This window comes from Cinclus cinclus, chromosome 1 (assembly GCF_963662255.1).
Source record: "Cinclus cinclus chromosome 1, bCinCin1.1, whole genome shotgun sequence".
Classification (NCBI taxonomy): Eukaryota; Metazoa; Chordata; class Aves; order Passeriformes; family Cinclidae; genus Cinclus; species Cinclus cinclus.
The window spans coordinates 115,482,004-115,502,717 of record NC_085046.1 but is presented as its reverse complement, the minus strand read 5'-3'; the positions used below and the strand labels follow the sequence as shown (position 1 = coordinate 115,502,717).

At 38.6% G+C, this 20,714-nt stretch overlaps 1 protein-coding gene across 2 annotated transcripts in view; it reads right to left on the bottom strand.

The window, feature by feature from the left end:
* Window positions 1-550: 550 nt before the first annotated feature.
* The window catches only part of CHD7 (chromodomain helicase DNA binding protein 7), an 88,926-nt gene continuing 68,762 nt past the window's right edge, over window positions 551-20,714 (bottom strand). Inside the window, exons 17-38 of one of the 2 annotated variants that reach the window (XM_062489238.1) lie at window positions 20,112-20,307; window positions 19,712-19,879; window positions 18,874-19,053; window positions 18,544-18,654; window positions 18,247-18,452; window positions 17,134-17,333; window positions 16,380-16,539; window positions 13,220-13,309; window positions 12,540-12,643; window positions 11,046-11,175; window positions 10,695-10,767; window positions 10,421-10,475; window positions 9,475-9,703; window positions 9,108-9,316; window positions 8,301-8,978; window positions 7,743-7,903; window positions 5,860-6,087; window positions 5,185-5,628; window positions 4,391-4,612; window positions 3,847-3,987; window positions 3,320-3,424; window positions 551-2,537 (exon numbers count right to left, since the gene is read on the bottom strand). In XM_062489238.1, the coding sequence (XP_062345222.1) occupies window positions 1,584-2,537; window positions 3,320-3,424; window positions 3,847-3,987; window positions 4,391-4,612; window positions 5,185-5,628; window positions 5,860-6,087; window positions 7,743-7,903; window positions 8,301-8,978; window positions 9,108-9,316; window positions 9,475-9,703; window positions 10,421-10,475; window positions 10,695-10,767; window positions 11,046-11,175; window positions 12,540-12,643; window positions 13,220-13,309; window positions 16,380-16,539; window positions 17,134-17,333; window positions 18,247-18,452; window positions 18,544-18,654; window positions 18,874-19,053; window positions 19,712-19,879; window positions 20,112-20,307 (5,044 nt within the window). In that variant the 3' untranslated portion in view covers window positions 551-1,583. The remainder of the gene's footprint in view (window positions 2,538-3,319; window positions 3,425-3,846; window positions 3,988-4,390; window positions 4,613-5,184; window positions 5,629-5,859; window positions 6,088-7,742; window positions 7,904-8,300; window positions 8,979-9,107; window positions 9,317-9,474; window positions 9,704-10,420; window positions 10,476-10,694; window positions 10,768-11,045; window positions 11,176-12,539; window positions 12,644-13,219; window positions 13,310-16,379; window positions 16,540-17,133; window positions 17,334-18,246; window positions 18,453-18,543; window positions 18,655-18,873; window positions 19,054-19,711; window positions 19,880-20,111; window positions 20,308-20,714) is intronic. The other variant, XM_062489247.1, reaches the window with a different exon arrangement.

The window sequence follows — 20,714 nt, the reverse complement described above, 5'->3', positions numbered from 1 at the left end:
CATTGTGTATGTGTGTGTCAAGGTGACAACACCGTGAAAACAGAAGTTCTCAAATGGTACATTATCTCGAATATCAAAAGGTCACAAAAGGGTACAAATCGGTAGCTCTCCAGAAGAGACACTGGTTTTTATAAAAAGTGGGTCAGTTTTAGTTTCATGTAGGTTGTTTGACACAGTGGTTTCTGGCATCACAAGCTCTGGTCTACAGGATACCACAGAGCCTTTGTATCCCTTGCTGTCACTACAGCATTGTGTTTTTCTACCCATTAACCAAGGATAAATGACCTAGATATTGTGCCTATTAAAGCCTCATTTTTCTTTTGCCCTTTTGTTCTTTAGTGTACCGCATTATCACATGCTGAACACATTTAAAGTATTCTCAGTCTCTCATGCCCCTTTGAAGGAGTAAAGTAGGGATTTTAGCGTGCATTTCTGTGGAGTTACTTAGAGTGGAAAATATGAAGGCAATTCAAGGTTCCTCTTCCTGCCTAGTCCCCTGAAGACGATCAGTTAAGCATTTACAGCCACTAATCTATAAAGAATATAGCAGGAAAATGCTATAAAAAAGCCACAAATACAAATACAGAAAGTGAACACCAGTTTTGATGTCCCTAAACACTACATTCTATAATTACATCTCTGCATATCATGGGTCACTTTTATTAAAAGCATCATTACTACAGTTGGCAGCAATTTACATCTTATCTTACATGATAGCAGTTTCCAAAGAAAAAAAAAATAAAAAGACATCACAACAAAGAAAAACAATACATTTACAAAGTCATGTCTGTAAACTTCAAGGCTAGTTTAGAGTTGAGGTAATGCTGTTTAGCTTTGTGGCTAAAGTAACAAAGTCCTTTAATTTAAAAAAGGTACCTGATTTTTTTCTTTTTGTTTATACCAGTGCATTACAAGATCACGAGACGATTAAACTGTAGCTTTATCCTGTAAGAACCTTCTCCGTGGGTTAGTTTCCAAAAGGTACTCTTCACATTCAACAGCTGCCTTATTATTGCTGTGTCTCAAGACAGAGACATTCACACTATCATGAAGATTGTCAGAGAGAGAGTGTGTGTGTGGGTGTGTGCGCGCATGTGAGCGGGTGAACTCCCATACAGTCAAAATGAAGCGCGAGTACGATATGTATGGTAAATTTCATCTTGACCTTCACAGCAAAAGAAAACAAAACAAAAAAAAACAGAAAAAAATTAAATATATAACTTCATCCTTCCTTTAAGCAGCACTTCCTTCTATTAGTGCCACTTGATTACAAATTGCTGCTTAATTCATAATACCAATGGTACCAAAAGAAAAAAAAAGCAGAGCATTATGTCAATTTCCTTAAAAAGACATGATCACCTCTCAAATTTCATCTCTCCTAGGGATAATAAATAATGCACTGCACAATACTTAATGACCAAGATACCTTTTGACACATCTGTATAACATGACTTGAACTTTTTTTGCTACACTATGTTACAGAACAGCTTATAAAAACTAAGTATGGACATTAACTGTGAGTGTAAACAGTAGGACTACCACTTGTCAAAAGTTTAAAACACTTTAACTGTAACTGGTACTGGTTATTCATCGTTTTCATTGTTTTCTATTTCTTCCCCCCCATCAAGTGAGTCTAATTCTTCACCCTGTGCTATTTCATCTTCTAAAACGGAGGAATCTGCAGTTTTATCAAGGCTCTCCTCTGCATCACTGCCTTCGAGATTTTCTTCATCTTTAAAGGCAGTTCCTTCAGTTTTGTCAGTAGCCTTCTCTTCATTGGAGCCCACTGCATTCTGAAGTCCTGCTAGTGCTGGGAAACCGGGCAGAGTCAATCCTCCCAGTCCTGGAGGTAGAAACATAGATGGATAAAAGAGGCCAGGAGCCATGGTAGACAGCAGGAAAGGATTGAAGGCCAGAGGGTTTGTGGGCAATCCAGTGTTGGTGGTGGTGGTAGTGGTGGCAGTGGCAGTAGTCGCCGCAGTAGCAGCACTGACAGATCCATTCGCAGAGTCAGTAGCAGAAACAGTGTCTGTGCTTTTCTCAGAGTCTTTGTTCTCCTCTTCATTCTCATTTTTCTTCTCTTCAGCTTTTGAAGCACCATCCTCAGTCTCTCCCTGACCGGAAGCAGTAGTGGCATTTCCAGTAGTAGCCGTTATCGGGTTATTCAACAATCCGCTTAGTCCAAACATATTGGGCAGTCCTGCCATCCCTGGCAACATCAGAGGCAACATGGCAGCCGGATTTTTAGCGTCCCCCCCAGCAGCAGCAGCTGTTGCTAGCCCTGGTGGAAAGCCCATGAGGCCTGCGAGCTGGAGAGACTGCAGGTTCTGTAGGTTCTGGAGGCTTGTGAGGTCCATTCCAGCAAACAAACTGTTCATTAGTAGTGGGTTGATTCCCGAAGTTGATGCTACAGCAGCAGCTGCTGCAGCTGCTTTGGCAATTTCACTTTTTGGCCTTCTTCCTCTTCTGCTTGCTCCTTCCTCCCTCACAACAGGTCCAGTGAGAAGACGGTCAAACATGGACTCTGGAACGAAACCCTAAAACGGGAAGGTGAAAAAACAAGCTTGATCCTCGATTGGCTTTTCTAGCTTTCAGCAGTTAACTGATGATGATAGAAGAAACAGAAGGGATTTCAGCATACTCCAAAAGTGGTTTGTTTTTTTACCCTGGCAAATGGCGACTAGCTTAGTGCTATAGTGAATGGCAGTAGGACAAGCAAAGAAAGCTGAAGAAATCGAGATCACAGATTTTTTTATACTTAAACACAACAGTAAAAAAATACCTGGTGAAAACTCTGTAACTTCATCTAAAAACCCCACCCTGATATGCTGCAGTTACAAGTTTATATCTTCATAATTTGTACTGAATTTCAGAATAGTAATATTCTATTAAATTGAGTACTTGCAGAATTTCAGCCTTTATTTTCAAACAAGTTTTGTAAAATAAAAGGCAGAAAACCGATTCCTTTGATGCTGCTTGTTACTCAGACAAGGAAGTGTCTCCATATGACAAATATTTTCTTCATAGTTCTTAATGTACGAATACCTGTGCTTTTTAAGGGCTGTTACTTGTAAGAAAAAATAATGCAAAACAAATGGTGAGGGCTGCCTTAACTGTAGCTGACTTTTCGAGTTTATTTCAATCCCATTCTGCAGCAGCCTTCTATCACCACTCCCCACCGAGCTGGGTAACTCCTACACAGACACCACAATTTTCTCAAAACCAGCTATGAGATAAAGACTTAATAATCAATTTACACAGCCTTCAACTTTTCTGTGCTATAACCTACAGTGACGCATGGAAAGAGAGTTTCACTTACAGACTGTTTAACAATGTCAGTCCAATCTGGAGCAACAGCAAACTCAGGATTTTCTTCCAGCCATCTTGGCAAGTCCTTCATTGGAGGGGCCATAGCTCCACCCATCTAATGCAAAAGACAAGGTTATGACTTTAACAAAAACCCAACAACAAAACCTAACAACTAGTCATATGGATATCTTCTATCTGCACACTTTCATCTCTGAAGGATGGCAGCAAAGACTTTCAGTTTACTGTGTAAAAACCACGGAAACCAGCTAGTGATACCTGCAGCTGAGGCAGGTCTGGTAATAAATTCTGTATCTAAGGACAAAATGTCCTATATAGGCTCAAAAAGTGAGAGTTATTCACTCAGGTGATTAATAGGAATGTATCAAAAGAGCAAAGGAGGAATTAAAGGAACCAGGTGGCACAGTACAGTAAGAAGAACTGCTGGTGTCAAATTACTAAACTTTTAAAGAGAAAGCTTGGACTAGAAAGCCAGCTTTCCACTATTAAAGACCTCAACTGAAGTAACTTAATTTTTACCTTCTTTCCATTTCGTTTATTTACAACAGGTACCCTTTCTTCTCCTGTCAAGGTGTTTATATCCAGTTTATTAGGGTTTCGACATCTGTGTCGTTTTTGTTTCGGCTTCTGAAATGGGGAAAACAGCACATCTGCACTCTTCTGAAAAGAAGAGAAATTTATTGCTTTTTAGCTTTTCATTTCTTGACAAAAATCACCAATCACAGTACCTCTCCTCACAACAATTTTAAGAAGGGATCCATTACTTTAATCTCAGATTACATGAGAAGAATTTTTTTTTTGTATCACATGAAGAAATTCTGCAGAACTTGACAAACACAGTTCTAACATGCTATTATATACCAACACAAAGAAAATAAAAGCAAATCAAACACCCCAGTGTCACTTGGGTGTGGATAAAATAGGAATGGTGGATAAAGAGAATTTCTGTTGCAAGGCAAGCTACAAAACCAAATGGCTATGTCCAATGTGAGGAAATTCAGCCTTTTGTCCGTAAAAGTTGTGTATTAATACAATAGAACAACACTTAGAATCACATACTTACTGGTACATAACTTGGCATATCTACAGTGTAAGTAGGATGCAACTTAAGCCATTCAACTAGATCCTTGTTTTTTGGGGCATCCTCTCCCACCAGCCTGGTCCCATCCTCCAGATTGATTACAGGGATGCGAGTGTCTGGGTCTAATTGACCAGGAGATGGAATGTTCCTTGCTGGTAGGGCTTCCATATCTTCTTCAAAAGCTTTGGTCACTTCAGCATCCTCCTGAAAACAATCACATCTGTATTAGTCTTCCCTTCACAGGAACAGCTGGAAAAATAATTTCAGGGACTGACTGAAGTGAAATGTTCAAGATTCTGCATACACAAGAGTTAACGGGGTTTAAATACTTATACTGCATTTAGTAATAGCATTGTATCAGGGAATTTTGAAAATTCTACATCCTTGAACAATAGAGAACGTAGTGCTAAAGGCAAAGCAGTTTTTTTTGCATTTTTAGTAAATGTCGTCCAAGATTCTTCAGGATCCTCCCTTTACAAAACATCAAGAAAGACATACTTAAGCCTCAAGACGTATATTGTTAGAAATATATTTTCTAAGTAAGTAATTTTGAAAGTGCAAGCTACCTAAAACAGCTATGACTTTGCTAGAGTTAAATCTTGATGCGCACATTTTGTTTGGTTCAGAAAAAATTAACAGCTCTAAACAAAGAAAAACCTGTTTGGGCAAAAGCTCTATGTTTCTGTGAGGCAGAGTATAAGACCTAAAACACATTCAGGAAGTGCCACAGAGAGAAAAACAAAAATGAGACAAAAGGAAAAAGGTTGTGCTCTTACTACAGTCAACGATGTCCGTTTGTTGCTCATAAATAACAGATCAAGCCCTTCTACATTTTTCCTCCTTCCTCTCCTCCTCTTCATGGGTGGTTCTCCATCTATTAAAGAGCCATTTAGTAGATGCCTTGTGGGTGTGCGTGAAAGACCTGCTTGCAGCAGCTCCATTTGAGTTTTAAAGGCATCAGACACAGGTGTGGAGACATTAGGCAAGATAAACTTTGAAGTAACAGATGAAAAATTTGAGGTAGAACTTGTTGCCTCTCGTGAGGCCTTTGATAAATCTACAACCTTTTCTTGTCCATTTTCTGAGACCACCTGAGACTCACGTAACTGGGCAACCATTTCCATAAGATTTCTCCTCTTCGCAGCTCTCTCAGCCTCAATTTCAATCTTTCTTCGTCTCCTCCTCCTCTGACGTGGAACTGATAAATTGAGTGCATCTTCCTAATTAAAAAAAAAATGAGGATTTACAAACATTAGCAAAGCTCTGTTTGCTATGCTGAGTTCAAAATATAACTCCAAACATATAACTCTGAAAACAAAGTCTTCATTTTATTCAATGAAACACTTTTATGTTTTGCCTATTTTATTCATGCTGGTTTATTTTCTATTACGCAAGAGAAGCTCATGCAAGATAAAATGTTTTATGTAAAAAAGAGAATGGTGCAGCCTTGCCTTTGATAACTGAGGAGAAGCAGTGAGATCTTCACTGCCACTGATGCTGGCTTGACCAACCATGGAGAGCTCTGCAAAGCTCCTTTTCTGTAGAGGGCTGTCCACAGCTGTTGGAGTGTACCCAGGTATGAGCCCCTGGAAATCAAACATCTGGCGCCTATTTACTGGCCACTTCCCTTTCAGCACTGCTTCACAGATGTTGTCTAATCGGTTGATCATTACTCGGTCCTGCATAAAGGAAAAGTATGTAATGAACCTTCAGTGTAAACATCACCTTTGAAACTCAAATGAGTCTTATAACACAGTCCAGTTTTCAGAGCATAAGCAAGACATTCAGAAACAACTATTCTCACATGATAGGAATAAACTGATCACCTTGCAAGAAGCCAACACAATTTTGTAGAATAAAACTTTAACAGGATTTAAAAGATGCATTTATATTGTATGGGGAAGGAGAAAAGACAGACCAAGTTTTCTGTGTGACAAAGCACTAATTGAAAAATGTAATAGAAAACTCACTGTTGTTTTATAAAACTTCAGTAGTTAGCAACATCAACAGTTAGGAAGGAAAAATAAACACATCTGCAATCAGTATCTTAATGCTGCAGTTCTCAAGATCCAAGAGGCTGGATCTGCAATTCTGTCCTAGGAAGTGGATCCTCATTAGCGTCACTATTAATAAAGTTCAACATTATGAAACGGGCACCAACCTAGGGACATCTAATGAATGTCAATTTTCATTCCACGCCCATTATCACTTCAAATTTCACTGAAGCGTGTACACTAAAAATCTCTAATTATGTTTATTAAGTCTACTTATGCTGAACCTATACAGATCAAGGATTTTCTGTTCTACTTTCACACTGTGAATGGAATAAGATTTTTTTCCATGCTTCCAAAATACTTGCTGAAAGCAGAGAAAATAAGCATTATTTGACTTTTTTCCATTTCACTATTCAAGCACATTCTATGCTAGCCTACCTGAAGTAGTAGAAACTTTGGAACTCTCTGAAGTACTGCTGGTTAGGGAATATGAGCATCAGTTAGCTTCCTGAACAGCAAAACAGTGCAAAAGCCACTAGCAAATCTCAGCAGCTGCAACAGACTGCTTGCTTTCCCCAGAAATAAGCCTATTAAGAGCAAGGTCCTCTTGTCCTGCTACTCCCTTCCCCCTCCCTGCCCCAACCAGATGGCTCTGTTATGGTGATTAGTAAGCTTAAGACTATTACTACTTTATTTTTCTCTCTCCCCTTACTGCAAAGGAGAGCACTAAATTAAGTATGGATTTATTACAAGGTTACACAGCTTTGTATTTTTAAAAACATTTTATATTAGATAATTTTCTGCATTGTTACCAAAATAATATACAGCTTTATTCTATCTAAAACTGCTGCTTATGTTCACAAGATACCTTAATACAATTACATCTGTCAGCATTACATAATGGCTTAGATCATGTAGGTCACCAAAACTCTCCCCTACAATCTCCTCACCCCAAAATAAAAAGGTGATCTTTCAATGTCTCTGCTCTCAATTCTGCAGATTGCACTGCAGGAAAAACACCTAATTCAAAACTGTACAGGGGTGCAAGAGGTGGGACTCTGCTGACAAAAAGTTATGGACCCTATGAAGAGTCCACATCTGCCAGCAGTCCACTGTTTTACTAAACTACACTATTTTACAAAAAAGAGCAATTTCTTTCATTTCCACTGCTAGCTTGTATGAGCTTGAAGAAAAACATGCCATTCCACAAATCATTCACAGAAAAGGGTCTCTTGCTCGCCAGAAGTGCAGTATCACACAAAGCTCAGTTACTTCACAAGCACATTTCCCGTATTTTACATAAATTAAAAGGGACACATATCTTTCTACCCCTAACGAACCTTAGGCCAGAATGAGAAGGCAAATGTTCTCTCATGAAGCAGCTGAACCACAGAGGGATCCCCGTCTTCCATGTAGAATCCATCGCGTGTTTCATCCCTTGCGGTACTCATAGAGGCATTGCTTTCTTCATCAAAATTCTTACCCTGAGAAACTGCTCCTGCTGAATAACAATCATGACCAGGCATTAACATCCAGTGTCTACCCAGCTAGATAGGTTAAGGCAACCAGGCTTGACACAACATTTCTAACTCGGGCTTTTGTTCAGTAATTACTACAGCAGAGCCCCAGCCTTCCACACTTGGCACAGAGGCCAGGCTTATTGGCTCAGTGAGCTATCCTAGACATCATCCCTTGTGGGGGAATACCCTGCTGATGCTGGATGGTTCTTATGAAAGCTTATTTAGCCACCTGATACGTGGAAGGGCACAAGAACTGCTACATCTAGCCCATCCCATGCTCCATAATGTCACCCTGTGCGCCACTTACCAGCTGGCACGAACTACAGCAGCTGTGAGGCTTGTGTTAAGCACACAGAACTGATCTGACCAATGTATTACCTTCAGGTTGGGAGGATTCTTCTGATTTATCATCATCTTCCAGTTTCTCCTCTTCATCTTCTTCTGAACCTTTCTCAGAAATAGATTTTGGATCTACATCTGTACTCATTTCTATGTCTTTCAATTCACATTTAACAGAGCCAGGCTCAGCCTCAGCATCACCGTCTGGCTTAGTGTCCTTATCAGCAGTATCTGTCTCCTCTTTGATTTCAGACTTTTCTTTGGCTGCTGGATTTTCAGACCCTTCAACTTTAGACTCTGTTTGTTCTGTAGTCTTTTCTTCTTGCACTGGTGTGGAAGGGACAATTGGGGGTGTTTGATTGCAGCCAGCACCCAGAGGGTTTACAGAAGAGACAGTATTTACATTACCCGTCCCTCTGTTTTGAGCAAAGTTTTTGTGAGCCTCAAGAAAAGAGAGTTCAGGATCATTCAGAATGTGATAATCTGTCCTACTGACTCCATGTTTAGCAGCACCAATCAGTAAGTCTTTATCATGTTTACCACACTCCCACCACTCTGGCAGGTCCAGACTTGGCTGGCAAAGCTTTAGCCTCTCCCCCAGCTGTGGGTGATGTAGAACCTGTTCCCGGATCTTGCGCAGCAGCTCAATGCGATATAAAGTTCTAGAAGCACGCTCCTCTGTGATGGGCTCAATCAGCGTGGAAAGATCAGGAGGTTCTGCAAGGACACCAAGTTGTACTGCTTAACATGGATTGAATGCACACCCATTTCAAAATCATTACACCTGGGCATGAAGTTTCAACAGTCCCACAGTCTCACAATATTCCAGAGTCAGTTAAGACTTACCATCATCTGGTTTGACCGGCATTCGGCACACTCGTCTGCACATATTAACAAAGCCATTAAAATACTTTTCCAAGCTTTCATCGGACTTTTTGTCAAGCCTGGCAAATGCTCTGAATTGATTCCACTCAAACTGATGTTTTACAGGATCAAAAATAACTCCAAAAGTAGACACCACACGATAAAAATCAGCTTCTTCTCTTCTTGTCCATCTAGTCAAGGAAGAAGCAAGAGAAGTGGATAGATAAGAGTCCAAACATGTTTAGAAGCCCCAAAACCCCTTTAGTTTATTCTTTCAAAACAAAAGAGCAGTACGGGTGACACACAAGCTCAAATAGGATTTAAAGAAAGATATCACTGGGAAACTCACTTTTGTCGTTTCTCAGTTATTATAGCTTCCCTTTCTGCCTCCAGTGCCCTCACTTCTTCTCGAGGCCGACGTCTCCTGCGGTCAGTCTTCATTAGTGCCTCTTGCCTCATTTGTTGCCTTTTATAGCTGCGCTGATAGGCAGTAATGAGGCGGCGCAGACGGGTAGTCAGGGTTGAAGTGTTGGGCCAGTAGAGTTGCCCTAACTCAGCGTTGCTTTCACTGTGCTTGTCTAGAAAAAAAAAAAGTATTTGCATTGCAAAACCAACCCTAAACATTTCAAAGTTTCTGTGGCTATAACTGGATTCCTGTTTTACCAGATAAGAATATGTGCCACTAATACTGGTGCATAATGAATTAGAAACAGGATAACTATTGGTAAGAGATAAAAAATAGAATCAAACCATCCAACTCTAAGAACTCAGAAATGTTTGTGAAGCATTTAGAGATAACTATCAAGCACTATGATTCGATGCTATGAATGCAAACATATTATGAACACTGTAAGTATTTAAACTAATGCCATGCATCTTTAAATACATTGCTAAGAAGATCATTCTGCCTCTGAGGAAACACCTATGCTTATCATTTCCCACTTTATTATTCTCACTTAAACTTGGCAATTTTCCTCCATGCTGAGGAAACAACGTATTTGTAACTTCCAAGATTATCTCAGCAAAACCATCAACGGCTGCATTATGAAACATCCGGTCTTTATCATCACGGTTTCTACTATGTAATTAGAAATCCAGAGAACCATAATGCAGATTATTCAGAGACAGTATGCAATTGTTTTGAAAAATGTGAAGCATGAAGACATTTGGCAGCAAAAAGTTTTCTGTGGTATTGTCCCAAAACAGCTCCTATCCCCTCATGTGGTAATATAAACAGTCCACCTTTCAGAAAACGATCCCTTTTTGCCTTTTGAATTTTTTTGCTATAGTCTTACTTGGGTGTAATTCTATGGACTCTTCTTTGTCTTCTGGAGGTGAGTTTGCAAATTCCTTGGGGAGAAGACAGAAGTTATTTTAGTTTTCAGTTTTGACCATATGTCATAATTTGAGAAGAAAAATATGTCATCTCTCAAACAGAGTGGCAAACAATCTTTGTAAGGTGTATTTATCCGGTAGCTCTCAAGCTTGAAAAACACACATTAAATTAAATATGGAGAATCAATTATAATTGTACATATTTGCAATTACAAAAAAATTGGGAGTTCTTACATCAATTTCATCCTTGAAAGGAGTTCTGGTTGGCTTATATTCCGGATCTTCATCCTCTCTGTCAAATTCACCCCTATAAAATATTTTTAAAATATTTTCAAGAAAAATACTGGTTTTGAGAGGGGGCAGATTTTCTGGACAAAAGCAAAAAAGCTACAAAAGCCATCAGTATGGTGTACCAAGTTACACATTTATATTTCATGCTCAACCGTGTAAACAAATCTATGTACTTTGTACATCATATGATCACTTCATATCCTCAGGCAACATGTAAGTACAATATGACATATGAACCCATGCCAACATATACAATGCTGATAAAGTTTATTAATTTTTTCATGTCCTCCTTACCCATCACCGCCATCTGCTAACATGTCTGTCCCTCTCTGTTCAGCAGCTATGGCCTTTGCATCAGGCATGCCAACCCGTTCTAGAAAGCACAGTGTTGGATCAGCTCTCATAGAATTGTACTTCTCATAACCTGCATGCAGAGTAGGAGACAAATGCTTTTTTAAAAGCTATCACCAGTTGTGAATAGAACAGGTCTAGGCAGTAGAAGTACAATTTTTTGGATTCAATAATTTATTTTCAAACAAAACAAAGGAGATGACCCCATGCTGTAAAAATTTAATTCATGTAAAAAAATTGTTCATGTTGGTAAATTCCAACAGCACAGAAACATTTTCCCATCAATAACATTAACACATATAAGATAATGAAGAAAGCATCCATGTTGTTATAATGTAAAAATCTTTTACAAGTGAAAAACTTCTTTAAGTTTCCTATATGACTTCCACAGCAGCTCTTGACATTCAATACTTGCCACTGGAAACACGCAGACGCAAATGAAAGTGCACAGACACACACATACACATACTTTCAATAGCTCCAGCCCTGCTGGAACCCTCAATATAGGCTGCAAAAATGCTGTATACATGGGTTATACGCAAGGCCAACGAACCTGTCTTATTAGGTTTAGGATGATGCATGTCAGTAAGATGACACTGTTCCCTCTATGGTTTTCAAACTGCTGTTTGCTTTTTTACTGCCCAAGTTGACTAGATGGAAAATGGCAGATCCCAACAGTGCACTGCAGGAAAATGATTTTTAGACTAGACTTGCCTCAGCTGAGCCCACAACACAGAGCTGCTGTACATAGGCAGAACAGCACAATTCAATTAGGATTTGTACTACAACACACTGCTCCTAACTGCTGTAGAGCCTCAAGCCAAACTGTAATCATGAAAGGTTTTATAAGCCATCATTCTCCCCTTTAGTCAGGCTGGGCTGCTGAGAATACCTCTGCGACCTCCAGAGAATTGGGATTATAATCAGGAATCGCTCACTGTATATATCATGCCAGCTCTGCATCCCCAGCCTTTCAAAGTTAACAAGGCTGCATCCCACTCAAGGGAGCCGGGAGTTCTCAACACTGACATTTGTGAAATATTGCTTGGAACAAAGCCCAGGAGGCACTTGTACAGATTAATAGCAGAGGTTAAGCCCACCGTCCACTTTGACACTGGTTGGCAGAGTTTGCAAGTGAAGCAGTGCTGGAAGCAAAGTTTATGGAGATCTATCTTACTATTTGGCTATTATTTAAACAAATATGGCTTTGTTTTATTTACAGCCAAGAAAGTAATGTTTTCTTCTCAAATGTTCTGCAAACATTTAAAAACAGCATCTGATATTTACAGCTCATATTAGGTTTTTAATGCAGGCAGGAAAAAAGGGAGATACAAGCCAACAGTTCTTTGGAACAATACTTGTTAATATTATGACTGAACAGTCCTACACACTGAAAGCTTTACAACTGAGTTTTGTTGAGAGTGAGACATCACTTACCATGTTTAAATACTCCAATTAAAAGGGATTTATCCGCCTCCTTATCCCACCAGTCTGCAGGAACTTCGGCATGGAATGGCTCAGGTATCCATACATCTACTTCACTGTGAAGACAGCATTATATACATTCTCAAAGGTATTACTGGACAAAGACGAAAAAAACCCAAACCAAACCAAAGAATCCTAAAAGAACCCAAGTGGTTTATGCTGTTCTGTAAATATAAATTTTGAGCTGGAAAACCACCCCTAAAACCTAATACAGAAATCGAAATACCCTAAAAAATAATTAGGATGTTTAAACAAACAAACAAACAACAAAAAAATAATCAAGCAAAAAACCCAAAACAAACCCTCCCAAACATTAGGCTCTTTTGGGAGTCAAATGGTTATCTAAATATGTTTCATTTAATGTCTTAGTATTTTTTAATTTTTTTAAATTGAGATAGAATAATCCCTCAATATTAGCAGAACTGCAAATGCACTTCTGTCGTTTTCCACATTGTTTCCCCCCCCCCCCCCAAGAAAATTACCCACTGCGTTTGATAAAATAATAAGGCTGTTTGAGAACAGACACATAAGAGATAAAGTGTGACCACCTTTAAATGCTGCATTATAATAGTACATGTGCTTTACAAAAGCCAGAGTCATAAAGCAAAAAATAAACCTGCACTTGCACTAACCTTGAGTCAGCACCCTCTAAGATCTTGTCTGCTTGGTCCCCTATAACTTCTTGTCGTAGATAGTAGAGCATGCGGACACGCAGCAGGACCCTGGAGAGGAAGGCAGAGGGGGGAAAAAGTTCTTAACTTCAGGACTGTTTGCCAACAGTGGCTTTTGGCAGCTGCTGCTGTTCATCCATCATCCTGCCAAGGCTGATTAGCCATGCTGTATGGTAGGCTTGAAGCGTGACAGATGGTGGCACATAATCACCTCTGTGTGGTGCTTTCTGCTGGCTTCCAACAGGCCTGCCTGGCAACTGCTTACACTGCACAGAGAGGGACCCAGCTCAGCCCGGCCCCGGCGCATTTCATTTAGTTCTACCTAGTGCAGCTTGTGAAGTTTAGACACGTACTCTACCACTGCCTCTGAAGTATTGAAGCAAGTTTGTAAACAACTGAGCAGATGGCTTTCAGTAACTGTTCTGCTTCATTATCTCATAAAATTTCCTCAGCTGCTGCCTTAATACCATTTTTGGAAGCACATCAGAAGTTGTAAGAATAAACGAGATATAAAATCTGGTTTTACTACCTTACAATAAACCCTCAATATGGAATGTCAGGTTTTTCAGATTATACAACTTTTTGCTTCTGTGAATGGGGGGGGGAAAATAATCACCCATTTCCCTTGGGAGATATTAACTATTTTTACTCTTTATAGTTCAAACTGCTATTAAATTTTACCTACACACAACCTAATGGTTACAAGGAAGTGAAAAATCTTCATTGCCAAGTTTATTTTTCCCCATTTCTGCAACACTGCAGTGGTTTTTGGAAGCACGGTCAGGTGTTGTGGTCACTCTTGGAGCTGGCAGGAGAGAGAATGGCAGACTGGCTTTTCAAGGAGACTAGAAAAGAGGTCATGGCTGTAGAAAAAGTATCTACCTGAAAATAATCCTGCTCTCCTATGTTTACCCAATTCAGGGCACCCCCTGCTGCCTGGTTCATGAAGTAAAACCAGTACCAGCTAAAATGGAGATTACTCAGCCTGCCCTCGCACTGTACCCAAATCCATCACAGCAACTGTTGAATTGCTGCTGCTCCTGAAACAGCAAGGGTGACCAGGGAAGCAGTAATCTGATCACCCACTTGCATGAAAAATTTAGACCACCACCAGTTTTGAGAGCTCCTTGTTAGAGATCAGATGCAACTGGAGCAATACCCCGTTTCACACGTGTTATTCAATCAAACCTCAGAAGAACAGGGATTTGAATGAAGGTCATGTCTGCAATTCAAAACATGTCAGACATGCTTCTTTCTGTGTGCACAGCGACTGGGACCAGTAAGGTGTCCCTGCTCTCTGTGTGGCTATGTAAATAAGCTGTTGAGGGCCTCTATCATCTTAGTATTAAGCAATAACAGCTGTTACATCAAGCCAAAGAGGAGAAGCACGAAATAAAACCCAAAATAAACCAAAAACCAGAGGCTCTTTGCACCTTTCAGGAGTTCTATGCATTAAACCAGCAAACATGGTACTTAAGGAAAGGACACTAATTCTTAAAAAGCCAACTTCAACTGGTACCTTTTGAAGGAAATTACTCAGATTATCAGCTGGCTCCACCTCTGTTTGATTTTACCTGTGCTAAAAACATGTGGCTTCTACAATTCATTTAGTCCTGGTGAATCTGGGAAGTGAAGGAAAAAGATAGCAACTGAAAACATTCTTGCATATTTTCCAGTCTTCCCAGTTCTTGTAAATGTTCTATTGTATTATTAAAGAAGCAGTATTTAAAAAATTAATTTAAGTCAGATCTGCAAACAGATATAGCAAGTAATGAAGACATGTTACCTAAGAGATCAAAACTATGTTACAGGGAATAATTTTATTACTTTAAGAGCAAGTGAAATGTAATAACAGACCCAAGTAACAGTTCAGAAAAATCAGAAAGCAGTTTATTTGGAAGTGCACTCACTAACGTCATTCTGTGAATATCTGTTGTCATCAGCTAAGAATTAAGCTTGGTTAGCATCTGGAAATGAGCGAATAAACCCCTTAAATGCCATTCCTCCTTCACATCACACCCCCTATTGACAGCGCACAGGTACTTTTCAAATCAATAATAACTTTGCACTGAACAGTATTAATGAGACCACACATATTCAAACCACAAAAGTAAGGATGACCTTTCAGCAACACTGCACTACAACTGTATGGTATATATACAACGAAGAGCAGAAATTTAAAAACAAAACCAAACATCCCAAAATCTCAAAAGCAATCAACCACGTCCCCAGGTCTAAACCAAGCTACTTTTGAGACAAGGTTCAGTTCTGTATGGGAATATAGTAAGCAAAACTGAGATGGCATGAAAGAAAGCTGACACAAAAACAATATATTATGAAATAAAAGCCAGCAAATATGTAAGAAAGGCTCTTAAGAGACATTCATGAAACAATAAAACATTATATACAATGACCTTTATCCCCAAAGGCTTTTGGTTTAGTAACATGTTTAGAATTTCAAAAATCAAATCAAGACAAATCAAGTCAGGTAAAAGAGTTTGGTGAGAAATTTAATCTCAAAGGAGAAAGAATAAATATTCTGTATATTTATCCTATATTATTGCCTATTTATATATATAATTCATATATATATTATATATATACATACATTCTCTGAGGAAAGCAAGAGAGGAAGTGAGAGAAAGAATGAAGAGAAAAGATACGCTCACGTATAGATGAACTACTACATGAAACTCCCTAAACTAAGAACTGGATATATCAGTTTAACATCTATGGAACAGAACTTTAAATACCAGTCTGAGGGACTCCCCAAGAAGGTAGGGAACAAACAGCTTTTGTTTAAATGTAGCCAATTGTCATATGAAATAGACTTAGTATAGGAATACAGTCTTTACATTCTATGGTAAAAAATATTCGATTCCTATTTAATAAGTAGAGAATACTTTTCTTCAGAACTGTGCTGATCTGTCAAAGAGCTTGCAGAAGTATCCAGACAGCTGTTAAGACTATTATCCCCAAATTAAAAAGTAATAATGGTCTTTACATCCTCTTAAATGGCCCTGTGTTCTATTAAATATATCCAAATGAAATTGTAGACTTTGCAAAAGCACGTAGTTAAAAATATCCCAAATCTCTGAATGAAACATTTATTAGCACTTACTTATTACAGTGATGTTTGAGATGTTTCCTATAGCTGTCTTCTTGAAATAATACATCTGGATTACAGGTTGTGAGCCAATCAGCATCTTGCAGCATTGGCTGTGAACTCTGGGCTTTTACCTTCTTCCCTTTCCTCCCTCTGGGCACGGGTGCAGACAGACCTAGAAAACCCCCCAGATATTTCTTACATAATCTGAATAGAAAAATACAATCACCCCCAAACAACATTATAAACATACATTTAAAACTAAGTATTCATTACTTTGTGGGCAGGACAACCACCAAAAACTGAACACCAACGTAACTCAGTACAGAAAATCACAAGTAACAAAATCAACCAAAACTTTCATGCAAATTTAGGTGTGAAGATTTCAAAATTCAGAGTGCTAGCCAGAAAATGGTGTTATATAAGTATTTCTTGTACAAACTCTCATGAATTTAAGTGGCCATAAGGAAACAAGCTTTCTGATTTATAGCAATTTAGAAGAGATTAAATCCAGCAGTAGGTGCCAGCAAAAAATTATGCCGGAATATTTGTTTAAAACTGACTTAAAGGAAAGAGCACTGCATTCTACAAAGTGTCTGAGGGAGACTTCCCCTTTAAGTACAGACCAAGTCAAAGCCCACCTTACTCATAAAATCTGACAAGATCCTACGACATGTCAGAATGGCTATAGTTTAAACCAAATACATAGCACAACTGAAGCAATTCTTTCCTATTTACTAGCATCATTATTTGATTGTGGTAGACATACCGGAATGATTAACCAAAGCTCGAGTTTGCCCATCTGCAGTTGGAGTGATCAGATCCCAGATGAAACTTTTGATATTTTCATCCCCTTTGTAATGATTAAGACAATACACCAGGATAGTCCGGCAGATGGTTTCCACATCTTGCTCTGTTAGCTGACGTTTATAGCGCCCATGTGAGAGGATGTCAGTCCACCGACCCCAGCTATAAGAAAAATATGTTCAATACAACAGCCAGGGTACTGGTATTTTAATTTGTGACTTTCAATTTAACTCCTGGTATCAAGCAACTTGGGACCTCCTGTGTTAGCACTAATGCATTTTGCATTTGCAGGTTACGTCAGGGGATCCAACCTCCAGCACCAAAGAGTTAAGAATGTTTATTTTACTGAGCAGGCAATAAGTTCACTGCTCGTAAAGCTGCAATTGAACTACACTCAAATTAATAAAGTACATATGTGTAACTCTAAAGGTCCCAGTAAGCTACAAATAGGAAACTCAAACAATTCCGACAATCACAGGATTTGAAGAACCATTCCTATTTTGATCCAGATACCCATTACTAGCAACTGTTGTACACTAATTTCTAAAATAAAGACGGAAATTCTGAAGGCCACCAAGTTAGAAGTCAAATATAGCTACCTGCTTGCAAAAAGATAAAATTCAAATTAGCACACTCAGTGCGAAAAATACGAAGTAACAAATATCTGAATTTAAGTGGTGAGAAAGACTAGATAGACTGTTGATTTCAAAACCGTTTTGTTCTTTATAAATACACTATTACTCTCTTTAACACTTAGAAAAGAGAGGTTAAAACTCATTAACTCAAGAATTCTTTACACTGAGAACCAGAAACAAATATTCTATCGTCACAAAACCACTTACCTTACCAATGAGCTCATAGCCATCTGTGACACACTCAAATACTTTAAACTAAGTAACACCTATAAGCATAATTTATATATATAGCAACCAAAACCAAATCTGACTGGCATGTATAAGCATTATACAGTATGATAGTATGTGACTGTGTCTACAAGAAGGATGAATTATTTACTATACAAAATTTATTTTCAGATCTTTAGCTACAATTAGTATATTTTATTTGCCTATCTTACCCATAAACCAACAAGTTCTTCTCCACCCTGAAACATTCACTCCTTGCATAACCTTGTGATTTGTCCTGTGGCCTACGGGGCTTTGTGCTAGGCCTTTCCTCAGAATCACTTTCTAGGTCTGAAAACTCCATCAGTTCATCCTCTTTGACTGCACTGTAGAGTCTGGTTTGCTTCCTTACTCTTGGTGTATCAATAACTAGGTTGTTCTAAAAAGAAAGTGAAAATGTATAAATTTAGAAAGGGGTGGAGAAGGGGAAACTTTGGTTTAATTGTACTAGAAAAACTCAAAGCTCTTACCCTTCCATTTAGAGCATCGATATCCAGCTCAGCTTTCTTTGCCCACTTCTGCCAGAAATTAGGGTCATCCAAAGAAATGTCTGTCCTGTTCCCAGATGCAACAAAACTAGCCTAGTGAAAGTAAAAACACATGGATTGATTTCGTAACTGCATGCTATGAAGAATACCTCTTTTGCACTAGTGAACACAATACTTAGGAAGAGGTAGCATCAAGAAAGAAAAAGACAAGTACACTGAAAAAATAAATTGACACAGAAGGCAATTTAATATACTTCCATCTATTCTGGTCACATTTTATTCATTTTCCTCTGGCTGAATGTCAATGCATACCTTTGCAAATGTTGAGCCTTTTCCTTCAGATTCAATAGTAATTGTGTGTGTTCGCCTCAAGAGAATCTGATCGATATCCTCTTCACAAAACTTAGACCCTTCATCTTCCTCATCCATCAGAGCACCGTATGCCCCCTTTCGAAGAAGATCTTCTATTTCTTTTTTAGACAGCTGTTGCACCTGTAACACATGAGAGGAGTTACAGTTTTGGGTTTTTTTTGACATTGGCCAACATGTTCACCTGACAGCACAATCAGATGAATCTTATTTGGCATTTTAAGAACTGAAACTCTGTGATAATGTGGTGGTGGTCAATTAAACATTCATGCTGAAATCACCTTTTAAAGAAGAATACAAACAACAGAATTCTCAGGATGAAGTTATGTGAGTTGTTTAAATGACTTAATAATTCATTGTCACTGAATCCCTTTAGCTTTGATGACTGCTAAGCTCCTCCTGGGAGCATATTTAATTTACTAACCTGACAAAAAAGCTAAATCAAAAAATGTCCCAAAGCAAAACATTGCAAAAGCTAACTAGAAGAACTCCATAAAGTGCCAGGATCAACATAAAGTAAAGGGTGGAATGATGAGAATGGATCAGGATTGAAGGAACATGACTCCACCTGCCCCCTTTTGGCAATAAGTGACCCATTAGATAGGCTGAGCTAGTTCATGTAGCCAATGCCCTTATTTAACCTGACTTTAAATTACCAGCCACACTCCATCAGAAAACCACTGTTCTCCAGCTAAAATGCAAACAAGGTAAGTTAAGGCAAGCAAAGTGTAACACATTCATAGCATTTGTTGATCATGCACCTTAAAAAACTAATCCTTACCCCATTTGTGGCATTTTCTCTTCCACTCATAGATTGTAGCACAGCCTTATCAAGACCCAGCTTCAAGCTAGCTTTGTCAAACATTTCCCTTTCATAAGAATTTCTTGTTATCAACCTGTAAATTTTCACTGATTTGCTCTGCCCTATTCTGTGACATCGTGCTTGAGCCTGAAGAAACAAAGACAGATATTCAGTTACAGGTTACAACTGGAATAAAAAGGAATTTGAAATAATCACTACAGAGAACCTACTTTAAAAGTTTTTATTTTTTCAATATAAATAAAATATTGTTTATGCTTTCAAGAGGGCAACAACAGATAATTTCACTTGTAGGCAAAGAAAATTTAATGGCAAAAAGGCAAAGAAAGATTTTCAATAAAATCATCTCTCATAATATTACCTGAAGGTCATTTTGGGGGTTCCAGTCTGAATCAAAAATGATGCAGGTATCAGCAGCAGTAAGATTAATGCCCAAACCTCCTGCCCTTGTGCACAGCAGGAAAACAAACCTATCAGAATCAGGTCTTGAAAACCTGTCAATAGCTGCCTGACGCAAGTTGCCTCTCACTCGACCATCAATTCGTTCATATGGGTACCTGAAAAATAGATGCATTTTAGGGATTGCTTTACTGCAACGGCATTACTTCTTTAGAGGAATATGCAACTAAAAACAACAAATATGCTACTATGGGGTTAGAAGAACTACAACAATCTAAGAGAATAACTTAATCAGTAAAGACATACTACTTTGTTTCTTTCTTTGGTAAAGAACAGACTTTCACTCCAAGGAATTCTATAAAAATTTAGGCCTAAATTTAAAAACTCTAGAGCCAACGAAACATTTAACTGAGAGCTAAACTTAGAGGTTTAAAGCTCTCCATATGTGGTCATTTTGTATTCACTCAAAAGAAAAGGCTCAGTACTTGCAACCTTCAGGTTTGCTCTTTTCCTTCGTCACATCACTACATAAAATACCGTTTTAATTTCTTCCCTTTCTATATGG